The 15,255-nt window shown below is 49.9% G+C and overlaps 1 protein-coding gene across 1 annotated transcript in view; it reads right to left on the minus strand.

Moving 5' to 3' along the window:
* The window catches only part of FGF9 (fibroblast growth factor 9), a 41,849-nt gene extending 27,484 nt beyond the window's left edge, over positions 1 to 14,365 (minus strand). Inside the window, exon 1 of the mRNA XM_083737462.1 lies at positions 13,022 to 14,365. Coding sequence (XP_083593588.1) covers positions 13,022 to 13,298 — 277 coding nt within the window. The 5' untranslated portion in view covers positions 13,299 to 14,365. The remainder of the gene's footprint in view (positions 1 to 13,021) is intronic.
* Between the last annotated feature and the right edge of the window lie 890 nt (positions 14,366 to 15,255).

Consider the following 15,255-nt stretch of genomic DNA (forward strand, 5'->3'; position numbering starts at 1 on the left):
CCTGTGTACAGCTCCTGGGTCATGTGGCCAGTATGACTAAGCCAATTCTGGCGAACCAGAGCAGCACACGGAAACGCCGTTTACCGTCCCGCCAGAGCGGTACCTATTTATCTACTTGCACTTTGAGGTGCTTTCAAACTGCTAGGTTGGCAGGAGCAGGGACCGAGCAATGGGAGCTCACCCCATCACAGGGATTCGAACCGCCGACCTTCTGATCAGCAAGTCCTAGGCTCTACGTAAATAAATGTAAATAAAAGACACCACAGTCTCTGGTGACCTTCATTCTAGGAAAACTCCAGCCAAAGTATGTGCTGGCACCCCGAAATCTCTCATTTTGCTCAGATACTGGGGTGCATACAGCCATATCATGGTTTGCAACACTGCACTGGATTGTTGTACAATCTTTAGGCCTTGTATGCTGCTGCAAGAAATATTGCAATCAGGTTGCTGAACCGTCATTTCCCATACATCAGCTGGCAAGAGATTCAGGAATGGGTCATTAGGCTGCCAATGTTCTCTAACCAGACACGCAAGATACACCAGTACTCACACTGGCCATTCACTGCTGGACCCCTTCAAGGGTTTGCATCTGACCAGTTGCAATCTGGAGTTTAACGAGCTCCCATTTCCCCAGGATATTTCAAAGGGAGCCAAGAAAACAATTCTCAAGCAGAGCCCCTTCAATCAAAGACAAAGTTCCTTTTTCACAGGCGGCGTCTTCCATGGGCCGTCACTCAATACAAGGCAATATGGAACAGCCCCTGATCAGAAGGGAGGGGAGGAGGGAAAGGAACAGCTGTAGTTTAAATCCCAGTGAAACAGCTGCACACTCAGCAAAGAAAGAAAGTGCTTCTGCAGGTGACACGACTATGGTTACATTCACACACACACTACAGTTAAATCACACTTAAAAGCGGGCCAAAATAATCCTGGGAACTGTGATTTGTTAAGGGTGCTGGGAACTGCAGCACTCTGAGGGGTAAACTACAGTTCCCAATATTTCTTAGGGGAACATCACGTGCTTTAAATTTGGTGTGTGCACACCTTCTATGGCTGCAGATTACCAGTGTTTGGGGGAAACAAGGGCAGAATTGCAGTTTGCCACTTGCCCACTCACCTGGAGCAAGCTCCTAAGCGATTACCCAAGTACCAAAACTATCAAATCCACTTAGTGATGCTAAGTGCTGACTCAGCAGCCATTCCCGGGTGTCTCCATATCTGCTGGAGCCACAAGGCCCACTATGAGCTGCAAGAGCTGCTGGCGGCTCAGGACAGAACTAACAAAACATCTCAGCCGGCTCAGTCTCAGATGAGCTCCAGCGAGGAATAGGAAACGAATAACTTACTGAGAGATGTTATGTGCAGAGCTGCACCTAAATGTATGTAGAACCTGGGAAATCAGAGTTCAAATCCCCACTCAGCCATGAAACTCGCTGGATGTGACCTTTGTCCAGGTACTGCCTCCCAGCCTAACCTACCTCATAGGGTCGTTGTGGGGATTAAAGGGAGAGGGGGGAGAACCACGTACTACACCTCGAGCTCCTTGGAAAGGTGGTGTATGAATGCACTGAATAAAAAAGGAACACATTTTATTTAGGCTGAGTATAAGAGGCAGCAATGTTTATGGGACTGGATACATACTGAGAATTAAAAAGCTTGCAAAATGCACATAAGAAGAGCTCTGCTGGACCAGATTAAAGGCTTATCTAGTCAATAAAATACTTCTGGGAAGCCTACAGTGGGGCATGAAGGCATGAGCCCTCTCTGCTCTAGCAACTCGCACCCACATCATGCATTTAAAGCACTCAGATATGACTTTAACGGTCATGGCTTCCCCCAAAGAAGCCTGGAAACTGCAGTTTGTGAAGGATTCTGGTAACTGTAGCTTTGTGAGGATTCACCACAAACACCTCCCTCGTTCTCTTAAAATAGCAATGGCGCCAACCTGAGAGGTGCCAGAACTGAGTTCCAGTGAGTTCCAACTGGGGAAAAAATGCCCTGGCCTTATGCCCCACAAATATGTCTAATCCCCTTTTGAAGACATGAAAGTCAGTGGCCATCATTACAGGAGAAGAAAATTCCATAGTTTAACCATGCACTGTTGGGGTGGGGAGTGTTTCCTTTTGCCAAATTCCTAATTTTGTATTATTTGGGGGGGGGGGACTATTTTTTGTCGATATTACCTATTTCTCTCTTGACAGTTCCTGCAGTAACTAGTGGGGGGGAATGAACCTTCAAGTTTTGTTTTTTGTAGTCTTGGGGTGGCATAAGGGGCTGGAGACCTACTTTCAGGGCATTTGGTCGGACTATGGCCTTGAGAAGATATTTACAAATATGGTTATGGTGGAAGCCCCTCCTGTGCTTTCACACTGGTAGATACACCAGTGCAACTGTTCAAATGCAACACTGGAGTAAAAGGTAAAGGTGAAGGACCCCTGGACGGTTAAGTCCAGTCAAAGGCGACTATGGGGTGTGGTGCTCATCTCGCTTTCAGGTTGAGGGAGCCGGCGTTTGTCCATAGACAGCTTTCCGGGTCATGTGGCCAGCATGACTAAACTGCTTCTGGAGCAACAGAACACCATGACGGAAACCAGAGCGCACGGAGACACCATTTACCTTCCCGCCACAGTGGTACCTATTTATCTCCTTGCACTGGCATGCTTTTGAACTGCTAGGTTGGCAGGAGCTGGGACAGAGCAATGGGAGCTCACCCCATGGTGGTGATTCGAACCGCCGACCTTCAGATTGGCAAGCCCAAGAGGCTCGGTGGTTTAGACCACAGCGCCACCCACATCACCTGTGATGGAAGTGAAAAGCCCGATGGAGAGAGAAACCAACCAACACTGGTATAGAGTCGTTATCACTGGCTCCATTTGCACTAAAAGAAGCTCACTGAAATTACGTAACTAACATTGACTTGCTTAGTTGGATATAACTTTGCTGGATCCAACCTGCTGCCTTGGAGCTATAGCTACTGTGCCATCCAGACTGATTCTTCTACAAGCCAAGCAGAGTGAGAAAACACATGTGACCACAACACACACATCCATGCATGGGGGAGGTTAGCCACGAGCATGGAGGGATTTTTTGGCAGATAGACATTGCAATCTGCATCCCACTGCAAGTCCTTAGTTCAAGGGAGCCTTCTTAGCAATACTATGGAGCCTGCTTCAAACCAAGGTGTTCTTGGTGGCTGGTCCTTTAGAGATGCGCTAAAGTATCTCTTAGAAGCTCTTCCTGTTTGGGTTGGCTTTGGCAACGGGCTCAAAGTGAAGCCAGCAGACATTGGAGAGGAGTTGTTTTTGGTATTTTTAAAGGCTGCAAGGTAACTTAACATGAAGCTGGGATGCAAGTCTGAGTTAGGTTGCAGTCCGAAACACGCTCATAAGGAATAAGCCCGACTGAAAGCAGGGGAAATCATTTCCAACCAAATGCACATGAATAGTATTATTTGGTTTCAATATAATACATTGGTATGCTGTTTTTATTTTGTTAGTTGACATAGGTTTGGGGAATGGGATGAGTTATAACACCTCAATACAAGCCTCCATTGTCCAATTAACATCCACACACACCTTTGAATGTTAGAATGCTGCTGTAAGTTAACTTTGAGCCTCAGGCTGATTTTGTAGGGGGTGCAATAAGTGCAAGTGAATATCGGGCCCTGGGTTCTCATCAGGTTGAAAAGTCATCTGTTGCCATTATTTTTTAAAAAAACAAAATCCTATTGCTATAGAAATAGCATAAATAGGAATAATTGAATAGAATAAAAAATAGTAAAAGCAGCAAGAAGCCTAAGTTGATGTAGAACAAAGGGACATAATTTGCATCCTGGATATATACTATTAAATCCATTAGGCCTCACTCTGCATATGCACATGCACTTAATATGCAAAATTAGAAGATCATCGGCCCTGTTGACACCTTGCCATAAGCCCAGATAAGCTTAAATTCAAAAGCATTCTCTCTAACTTCAAATTACAGAAATCACAAACTAATGAGTACTCTAGCAAGGTCAGTTCAGAAAGGAGTAAAAAGGACTGAAGTTACAAGTCATGGGCCCCTTCCACCCCTACTGATGGTGGTGGTGGTGGCAATTAAAATTTATGGACCGCTTCACAACATAAAATCATCAAAGTGGTGCACACAATAAAAACAGAATAAAACACAAGCTCTTAACATATGCATATGACGCAGTGGGCATTAGTCCACCAAATCTTATGCCATAATAAAATTTATTAGTTTGTGCACAGACTCAAAAAAGTATTTGTTCAACGGCCAACCTATGCTGCCCAAATTTAGAAAAATCGTAACTGGGCATCCCCAGCTTGCTAGAACAAAAATATCCTGCCAGCGATGGCTGTGATCCTATTTTGCATTACCAGCCACAGGAGGCACTTTCTAAAGACTTAAATGAAGAGTGCCTGCCCACCATCTATGAAACAGCTACTGCAATTCATCTGCAGCAGCAGGACTCAGCTTCCCCCCCACCAAGCCTTTGCAAGGAGGCTGTCGCTGCTGCATCATCACCTACGTGCAAACGGAGCTGGAGTCACAAGCTACGCATGGAAGGTCACAGACTGCAGGAGAAGGACATTGTGCAGATGAGGGCTTTTGCATCCCTTTTCCTTGCCATCATATGGGATGAGTTCTCTCCCGTCCAGGGATTTTTGCCTGGGGGAGCAGGTAAGGCAAACTCTCCCTGAAGCTAACAGGGTATTTAATTGCCAATCACCCCCTCTTTCCAAAGGGCTGGCTCCTATTCCAGAACAGCACGAGGCTATGAAAGTTAGCTGGCGCCTTTTATTAAAGAAAATTGTAGCGCTACAGAAAGCGCAAGTGCTAAACACACAAGTGCCAAGTTTTGGTTATCCTCAGAGCAAGCAGAGGTGTGTGCATATATAAATATATATACAGGGACAGTTTGAATGGGGCAAATATGGCCCCATTCCTCCAGAGATCAAGGCGACATTACATGCTGCTCACCCCTTTTATCCTCACAACAACTCTAGGAGGTAGGTTAGTGTAAAGGCAGGCTTCCTCAAACTCGGCCCTCCAGATGTTTTTGGCCTACAACTCCCATGATCCCTAGCTAGCAGGACCAGTGGTCAAGGTTGATGGGAATTGTAGTCTCAAAACATCCAGGGGGCCAAGTTTGAGGAAGCCTGGTGTAAGAGAATATGCCTTGCCCAAGGTCACCCTGTGAAACTTCCAACACTTCCACACTGGACCTCGCATATTGGACATGCACCCAGCACCTAGTACGGACTCAGCACCAGAGGCGGAGGGTAGATTCTGCTTTTGCTGCATCAGTGCCCTTGTATGCAGTGCTTTCCCCAGAGGAGGCAGCAGAATGGCAGCCATCAGTTGAGTGGAAGCAAAGCACTGCACTTAAGGGCTAAACCAGCTCCTTACTGAGTCTGCTCCATCTGCATACAGGGTCCCTCTAGAGCAGGGGTGGAGGACCTGTAGCCCTCAGGAGCCTATTGGAATACAACTCCCATCATCCCTTGCCACAAGCCATATTGGCCAGAGCTGATGGGATTCCAGAAACATCTGTCCATGTAGAATATGATAGGTGTTTGGAGGGAATAGTTCGTTAAAGCAAAATAGGTAGAGTAGACATTTCCCTTTGTCCTTTCAGGCATACTCAGTTCCATTCAAAGTTCCTGGGTGTAAGGCTACACTAAAAAGACTTGGGAGAGGAAACGGTCTGGCTTAGCAGCATTTTGCCACAATGAGTTTAAAGCTTAGAGGCTAAAATGTTAGACTGAACTATAGAATTGTAGAGTTGGAGGGTACCCCCACAGTTATCTAGTCTAACCTTCAGCCATGTAGGAATCTCAACTGGATCATGCATGACCTCTGCTTATAAACCTCCAAGGAAGGAAAGTCCATCACCTCTCGTTGGAGTCTGTTCCACTGTCAAACGTCTCCGTCAGAAAGTTCTTGCTGATGTTTAGTCGGAATCTCATTTCTTGTAACTTTGGTTTGGTTTGGGCCCTACTCTCCAGAGCAGAAAACAAGCTTGCTTTGTCCTCCATGTGACAGCCTTCAGACCTTTGAGGATGGATATCGTATCTCCTCAGTCCCCTCTTCTCCCAGCTAAACACAACCATCTCCCTCAACCGTTCCTCACAGGGCTTGGTTTCCAGACCCTTTATCATCTTGGCCACCCTCTTCTGCACATGTTCCAGCTTGCCAATTTTATAAGTGGACACGCCACCTGTAAAACTGGGAATTCATGACCTACCTTGTAAGGTTGGCTGTGCTAAAGAAGAGCTCTGAAAAGCAAGCGCTCTACAAATGTTGAAAACTGAAAACCATGTACAGCAGGGGTAGGGGACTTGTAGCCCTTCAAATGTTGCTGGACTACTGCCGCCCTAATCCCTGGCCACTGCCCATGCTGACAGGGGCTGATGGGAGTTGTAGTCCTACACCATCTGGAGGGCTGCAGGTTTCTCCAACCCTGGTGTAAAGAACCGAGTGCTAATCAAAGAAAGCCTCTGATGGCATTGTGCAGTGACTGGTATTCCTGGACTAGGAGACCTGGATTCAAATACTCTTCCCTCAGCTACAAAGCTGACTGGGTGACCTTGGGCCTCTCAGTTTAACTGACTTCACAAGTCCTTAGAAAAGGAATTGTGCGAGCTACTCCCAAACACCTTGCAAGGTAGAGCAGGCTAAAAGTTTATCAAACAGTCTTATTATTTGTACCCCACCCATCTGCCTGAGTTGCCCCAGCTACTGGGGGGGGGGGCACCAACACAAGAAGAGTGCAAGCTGCATTTTCACTCCTACCCACTAAGCAGAAGGGCGTTGGGGGGGCGGTGCGAAAGGAGAAGGCAGAAATCGGTTTTAAAGATTGCAATGACATTGTGCAACGAAGCGGGGTCATTCCCCAGAGGGAGGGGCTTGCCTGCCTTTTCCCTCCCGGGTCCTAAGGCTGCTACATTTTACCCCTTGCGTTTTCCAGAGGCCTCGGCCAAGTGGGGGAGCAGGAGGTGCTGGACAAAGGAAAGGGGGGTCCGCTCTCTTTTCTCTGCAGGATGCGCCCGAAGAAGCTGCTTTAGTACTGCAGGTCCCGCTCCTCTTGCTTATCCGAGTCATTCTCTGCAGCAGCAGCAGAACAGGATTTTTTACAGCAGCCCGGAAAGTAGAGGAGGGCGGGGGGGGGAGTATGACGCTGCAGCAGCCGGATCCTATGCAATGGATAGATATATAAATGAATTGGAAAGCAGGGCTTGCTCCGCAGCTCAGCGTGCCTCGGGATTGCAGCCCCGAGACTCGTCAGGTGCACTGCAAGCGGGCGCTGCAAGGACCCTCTGCTGCAGCAGCAGCATGTCGCTCGAGGACACGCAGCTGCCGGCGCGTGACGACACCTGGGGAGCGGAGACGCCCGCGCTCCGCCGGGAATCTATGCACCGTTCTTTTTAAAAATAATGGGAAAGCGATCGTTTATAGAGGGTCCGTGACGCGCATAAGCACGTGCGAAAGCCCCGCCCACGCTCCCCCTGGGCGAAAACTAACGCTGCTGCTGCTGAGCGGAGCGCGAGTGCGTGCGAAACCACCTAGCCGGGGGGCGGGGGCGGGGGCGCGATCGTCGGGTGCTGCCGGTTGCTTCTCTGCTGGGAGCTGATCTGGCCGGAGCCCGGACGAGGGTTGACTAGCGTGACTCCTTAGCAGAACTCTCTCTCTCTCTGGAAGGGTGAGATTTTTTCTCCCTCTCATGCAGTGGTTGTGCTGACGCAAGAGCTACGCTACCTTCCCCCATCCCCGATACAAAATTCCTTAAGTTTACCAGTACAGTATTGCACCGTCAATGGCCTACCTACACCAAAGGCACACGCAAAAAAAAAAATACCACAAAAAAAAATCCCCAATAAATTCCGACATTCCCCCGAGAGATAGCATCCGCTTTGATCCCGCGGGGATCGCGTTCCACACTGGATCTCGTAAAAGAGCTTGCATTTAAAGGAAGACGTTAAAATGGTAAAAGTATCACGGGTCCCTGAGCCGGTGCAGCTTGATTTATGACACGTCCCTGGCACGTGTCTAAAATAGGCTTCCCGTCTAAGGTTTCTTCTGAGAAGTGGGGGGCGGGGTGCGTAGCCAAAGCAGGAAACTGGGTCCCTGGGTCCTATTTCCGAGCATGACTTTTAAAACCCCGCCCACCCACAAATACTCAAATGCATGGAGAAGCCTCCTCTTATTCGGGAACCAAAAGCTACCCAGCTAAATTCGGATTGGAAACGAGGGTTGCAATCCTGTAGCTGCTGGCTTGGGAGTCAGTGACCTTTAACTCAATGGAGCTTACTTTCTGAGTAGCGGAAATGCACTGGTGTTGGGCAGCTATATTAGCTGGGGCCTTTGGGCAACTCCCCAAATACAAGTCCCTGGAGCTGGTTCTGGAAACGCATAGGAATGCAAGGACACATGCATTACAAAGTTTGGTTTGAAAGTAACTGACAACTTGAATAATAAAAAAAACAAACCTGGGAATTGTAATGATGCTGCAATGGTGAGGAAGCCAAGATGTGCCCATACTTCTCTTGGCACACAACATAACTGTAATTCCCAGCATTCTCTAGGGCAAACTAGAACATAATTACTTTAGAGTTTTACCATCTTATGTTGATGCCAAGATACAAGTAGTTCAACAGGAATTACTTCTCAAGATAAAAAGTAATCCAATAGGAAGTACACTGAAATGTACTAGACTTGGACTAATGTCAAGTCAATTTTTTTAGGATCGGGTAGGCTGCAGTATATGGGACGCAGGTGGCGCTGTGGGTTAAAGCCTCAGCGCCTAGGACTTGCCGATCAAAAGGTCGGCGGTTCGAATCCCTGCGGCGGGGTGCGCTCCCGCTGCTCGGTCCCAGCGCCTGCCAACCTAGCAGTTCGAAAGCACCTCCGGATGCAAGTAGATAAATAGGGACCGCTTACCAGCGGGAAGGTAAACAGCGTTTCCGTGTGTGGCTCTGGCTCGCCAGAGCAGCGATGTCACGCTGGCCACGTGACCCGGAAGTGTCTCCGGACAGCGCTGGCCCCTGGCCTCTTAAGTGAGATGGGCGCACAACCCCAGAGTCTGTCAAGACTGGCCCGTACGGGCAGGGGTACCTTTACCTTTACCTTTACTTAGGCTGCAGTATATTTTGGGGTCACCTTTCTGCCCTGCCTGCTCCCAATGAACCCACTACCATCATGAAAAGCCAATCCTTTTTGGAGCGCTCTCTCCACCTTTTATATATTCTGCAAGCAGGCATTTTGCATTCTGTACAGAACTTAAACCAGCTGAAATGGTTCCAGGATAGTACAAGGGCCCCAGGTGTTCAGTCCTTGAATGGGTTGGCCATGCTTATTATGGAATGGACTTATCTGACCTTGGTTTCTCAAGGTCTGCAATGAAACCTGTTCAGGAGATTCCAAAGGCTAATTTATTTTATGGAATGTGGATTTGGCTGGGTTGTTTGATCCATTTGCGTCTTATTTGCTTTCTGCATGTGACATACGGGGAAATGTTGTAGTTTAGGAACCTGGATCAGGCCAATCGCAAACTTGGTCTAGCATCCTGCTTTCAAGGTGGCCAGTAGATGCCTACATAAAACCCACAAGCAGTGGCTGCAGCACTCTCCCTACTTGTGCTGAACTGGTTGGTATACAGGGGCAAACTGCCTTGCATAGTGGAGACAGAACACAGCCATCATGGCCATCCATGATGTCCCTCTTGATGTCCCTATGGAGGTAAGCAGGAGGAGTTTTTATCCTCACTGCATTCAGCATTCTGTTAACGGAATAATGCATGCCTGAAACCAAGAGTCCCTTGGAACAGCTTGACATAAAAGCCGGTTGTGGGACCCAGCAGCTTGAGCCTATGCAGAGTTACCCAGAAGTTAGCTCCCAGCGAAATCAGTGCCCAAGTACAGGGCACGTATGGGAGGTTTGCAACTTTAGCTACAGAACAGAATTCTCACAATATCTAAACTATCTTGCCTCCCCTTTCCATTCGGTCCAAGATCCAATAGTCATCCCCTCACTGGGAGAGCTGCAGCTGAACAGATGGTGTAAGGATCCCACCACATTAAGTGCCATGAGATCACGGAGGTTTTTGAGTTGTCCACTACACATAGCCTTTCCAAATAAGTGGCAGAACAGTTCTATATGGGGCAACCAGACACAAATGAGGACATATTCCTCTGAAGCAGGAGCCATTTCACCATCCCAGCACAATAAGCTGCACCCTACCAAAATGCCTTTTTTATTAATAATAATTTTAAAAACCCACAAACTATTACCAAGTACAGGCACTCTGTTCTTTTTTGCACTTGGCCACCCTAGACCAGCGTTTGCCAACCTGCCTGGTGCCCTCCAGGTATTTTATACTACCGACTGGGGGGCTGATGGGAGCTGAGGCTGATGAGAATTGTAGTCCAAAATACCTGGAAGGCACCCAGGTTACTGACTGCAGACCTAGACAATGATCCCTCCATTCTCCACCCCTTAAATCAGTAGCTGCCTGTGGTATTATTATTATTATTATTATTATTATTATTATTATTATTATTATTTAGAATCACCTTTATTTAAAGAGCAACAATCTTCCAACAGATAATGAGAATATTAAGGAATCTTAACTACAAGGACATAGTTGTTACTGCACTGCATCTCTTCTCGGCGCACCGTATCGGGAAATCCACCTTTTCGCATGTAAAATGAGCCGCCTCCCCCTAACGCGGGGCTTCTGCAGCTCTGCAGAGCAGCAGCAGCTGGTGCGATGGCCCAGCTCAGGCGAGCGGCTGGGAGGAGAGGAAGCGGCGGGGTGTAGGACCCTGCAGTGCCCTCCTGCTGCTGCCAAGGCCAATGCGCGCGGTAGCAGGAGCGCCAGCTCGGCCGCCGTACACCTGCTAGCGGCGTGAGCCCGCGGGCTGCCGCTGGGCTCCAGCACAGCGTGCAAATCTCGCCTCTTAACGCACCAGAGCTTCCTGCTTTTTGATCTCGCACCAGCCAGCGTACCGTAAAGACTGCAGCCCCGTCCTTGAGCGCGCATGCACATCCCTGCACCAGATCTCGCCTCTGCTGCTGCTGCTGGCGTGCAGAACCACCCCGGAGCAAAAGGGGCGTGCGTCTGCAGAGACGCATATCTACAGAAGCGCAAAGCCAACTTCTGCATAATCCCTCAACTTTCTTTCTCCATTTGAGAGCTGCCGAGGAGATCTCTGCTGCTTTGCGCCCGTAAGCCTCAACTTTACATGCCTAGCGCTGGGATTCTTCACAGACTTTCGCCTTCCTTTCCCTTCAACTGCATTCAAGAACTATTCTCATTTTCAGGTGCATGAGAAACGGCGCCCAGGCCTGAAAAGGGAACGTGTGCTGCATATGTTGCAACGCAGAGAACTGGAGGAAAAAGATGCTGTTTCAGGGCTGCAGGCAATACTAGCCCTACCGAGAGTAGACCTACTGAACTTCATGCATATGAGGGCCATTCATTGCAACCTGAGTAGGACTAGCTAGCACCCGCTTAGGACTCCCTTAGCCTCTGGAGAATGAAGGGTGACACCGGATGACTTTGCATGTAACGACCGGTTCGAATCTCCAATGACCCTTTTGAAGCGCATCCCTTCCTCGCGAGCCCCGGCATTATCTCCCCAGCTCTCGAAAGCAATAAAAGGAACACAGTTTAGAGCTTGTTCAACATCTGGCATTAAAGCATGGCGGTGGGGAAGGAAGGGGGGAGAAGCACCACGGGACTTTTTCTTTTTCTTTTGTTTTTTGCTTTGTTTTTACGACCTGGTTATAAGTGCTGTCAGGTGGATTCACTCACAAGTTAACTCCTTCCAACAGCCGCTGGAGCCGGCTTTACCCCCCCCCCCCCAGTGGCATTATTTTACCACCCAAACCCCCTTCAAAAAATTCCATTTTTTTTAAAAAAATATAAATAAATCAGGCCAGCGCCAGCCCGTTGTAAGAACTCAGTGGCATTTTGAAGCTACTCTGAGAAGGCCCACTTGCGTGTGGCCACAGCATCGGATGTACCACGTGAAGTCCTCCGACGCCCCTCTATACTGCTGAGTCACAAATAGGAGCCCTTGGGAATGAAATCGGCAGAATACGAGACTCTTAAATCTCAGGGTCGTGGGTTCCAGAGACACGTTGGGCAAAAGATTCCTCATTGCAGGGGGTTGGACTAGATGACCCCCGAGGTCCCTTCCAACTCTAGGGTTCTGCGATTCTAACACACACCTCCCCCCCCCCCATAACTCTGAAAGGAAGCTCCCATTGGGAGCTCCCATTGGGTACCTGCGCTCAAGCATGTGGGCGCACAGCAGAGGGACAGAGGCGAGGGAATGCCTTCGTTAATGACCGAGAGATCTGGGCTTATGATGCAGGCACCCACAGCAGCGGGGGCTATTCGCAGAGCTCTCTCAGCAAGAGCCGCTCACTGTAGAGGGATCCCTCACGGTGATGGGGGTAGGATAAAGGGGCGGGATCCTTTGTCGGGGGGGGGGTCTTGAGGTGGGGGAAGAGTGCGAGGCGCTCCCTTCGCCCTGGGAAGCCGCGATCCTTCGCTGTTAAGAAAAAAAAGCGACTGGGAAGCACATTACTGACTCATCGGGAGAACGGGCTCTATTAACCTTATTTATAACAGGACACCTTATGCTCACCTCTATTGCCCCTTAGCCACAAACCTAGAGGAGCGACATTTCTTTTAAAAATATTATTTATTTTTATTTTTATTATTCCCCAGACTTGTGGCTCTTTGGTGAAAAAACTCTTACTTGCACGCTTGCAGGGGTGTCCCGTTTGCATGCCATCTGCAAATCCCGGAGGCATTTCCTCTTCCGAGCTGTTTCAACAACAACAATAATCCTCATCATCGACTCTCCATCCCATTTCCTCCCGACCAAAAAAAATAATATTATTATTTTATTTGGTTGTGGGTTTTTTTTTTTTTAAAAAAAAGACCCAACTTCTGTCCTTGTCAGCCCCACGGCCACCAGAAGGTTAAATCGCCCATACCTACCAAATCTGCTGTGGTCTTGCCTGGTTCCTTGGATCGTACCATTGGGGAAAATCTCTAAATGAAATCCAGTCCTGCAGTAGAGCTGCCTCCGCCTCAGGATCCCTTTTAAGTGATCCAGGTCCGTCACCGCAGGGCCCCGGGGCAGCCCACCCGCTTCCGCCTGGCCCAGGTGGTCGCTTAACAACACGGGGCTATCAGCCGGCAAGACGGGGACGTTCCCAAAGGGTACCGCATCCTGGACGCCGAAATAGTTCCCAACTTCACCTAAGGGAGCCATCAGGAGCGAGGGGGAGGGAGGAGGAAGGGGGGAGGAAGGCGAGCTCGTTTTTGAAGCAAAACTGTAGTGCCGGTGCTCAAAAACCCAAGGCAGAGATCTTTTTCTTCCCCCCCTTTTTTTTGGGTGGGTGGGGGGAGGACGTGCTCCCACTCCACTCTCCCCTCCCACTTGTAGTTACATGGAGGGGAAGAATGTCCTTTGCTTTAATCCATCAATAATAATAAGTAGGATTTTTTTTTTTTGAAACTGATCTGCTGCTTCGACTTGTCCCAGGTTCAAGGTCAAGCCGCTGTTAGTCTTAAGAAAGCGCCGCACACGGACATATTTATAAACACATCAGACGGGTCTGGAGAGGTCCAGGGCGAGGGATCATCTATATTCCTCTAGCTCTTAGCAAGCGGTGGGGTCTTCTGCCCATCCGACCGTAATGAGGCTAAAAATCCGTAGTTTCTCCATGGGGCTTAGGAGCAGCACGACCATAGCAACTTCGCCGCCTGAGGCTTTTTTCTAGTGGGAGCTGCACGCACCGATTATTGTTATATAGGCAGATATATTTAAGATGCACGGGCGACGCCAGGATTTTTTATGGATTCTGACTTCAGGAAGGCATGCGCTGTTTTTACTCTATAACTGGCTGCATACATCAGCATGGACTCCTGCAAGGAGAAAAGCGGGAGAAGAAGAAAAAGAAGAGCAGGGTGGGTGGGAGATCTCACGTTGGCTGGCTGAGACGAATCCCCCTCTCCACCGCCCGGAAGGGGGGGGGGAAGAGATTTTTTTTATAATTAAAAAAATCCAAATAAATGAAAACTTTTGCCGTCCAGATCCTATTATCCCGAATTCTCCGGAGGAGGCACCGCGGGTGCCTCTCTGGGCTCAGCCGGGCTGGCGATCCGCGCCGAACAACGTGTCCCACGGCTGCTCTCTCTCGGCTGCCTCGCCTGGGAACAGGTGCCGCTTCCGCAGGGCTCCCGGTGCCGCGCCACCGCCGCCGCTGCCGCTGTCCTCCAGTGCCGAGCTGCGGCTCTCGACTGTGCCTCTTCCATCCAAGCGCGCAGGGAAAAGTGGCGCAGGAAGAGGCATTGGGCTGGGTTTAAGGTAGTCCAGTTTGCGGGCGGACACGGATTCCGCCCAGGTCCTAGCGCGCAACGCTACCTGCTGCATTAGAGCGGCAGCGGCGGCGCTCCCTTTCCATCCCAGCCAGCTCAGTGCCACCGAAGCGCCTCGCGCGAAAACCCAGCCAGCCAGTCGCTCCCTCGCTCGGGCTTTTTGCTGGTCTGCGGCACGCCAGGATCGGCGGCGTTGCAGCTTGAAAGCGGCGGAGAACTTCCCAGCCGCGCGCGGATGCAGGGGCTCCTGGGCGCAGGGATTAAAACCGGGGGTGGGGAAGGAGATAAGGGGGGTGCAGCGCGCGCGGCGCTGGGTCAAAGCGTGTTTTGTTTTGTTTTAAGGCGGGGATCCCGGGCTTAGGTACTGGGTCATCCACTAGCGCGGGGCGTCCTTCCGGAGAGGAGGGGAAGAGCGAGCGAGGAAAACCTCTCCAGCCAGCCCGGTTCTGTGCCGATTTCGTTTGCAAGTCGATCCCCCGCGCGACGAGCTTGGGCTTATATACTCAGAGGTGTGCACGCTTTATGTGCGCGTTTCCGACTCCCAAGTCAAGGTTGGGCAGGGCACGCTTACCTGGGAGTAAGTACGGCTCGCCGCGCACAGTAAGAAGGGTGGGCAGTAGACGCGCCTTAGGATCGGGGGCAAAGGCAAAAGCGCAATCGGCGCGCGGAGCAAACTCCTGGGAGGTAAAGCGGACTGCGATCCCGCGCACGTTTACAACGGTACAAGTTTCGCCGAATTCAGCGGGGCTCTGGCCAAGGGGGTTGCTCTGTGTGTATGTGTGACTGCTCTGCAGGAGCGCTCACTTGCTAACCGGGCGCGCCGCTGAAATGCGTCTATAGGATACTAG

This window comes from Podarcis gaigeae, assembly GCF_964106915.1.
Source record: "Podarcis gaigeae genome assembly, chromosome: 4".
NCBI classification, from domain to species: domain Eukaryota; kingdom Metazoa; phylum Chordata; class Lepidosauria; order Squamata; family Lacertidae; genus Podarcis; species Podarcis gaigeae.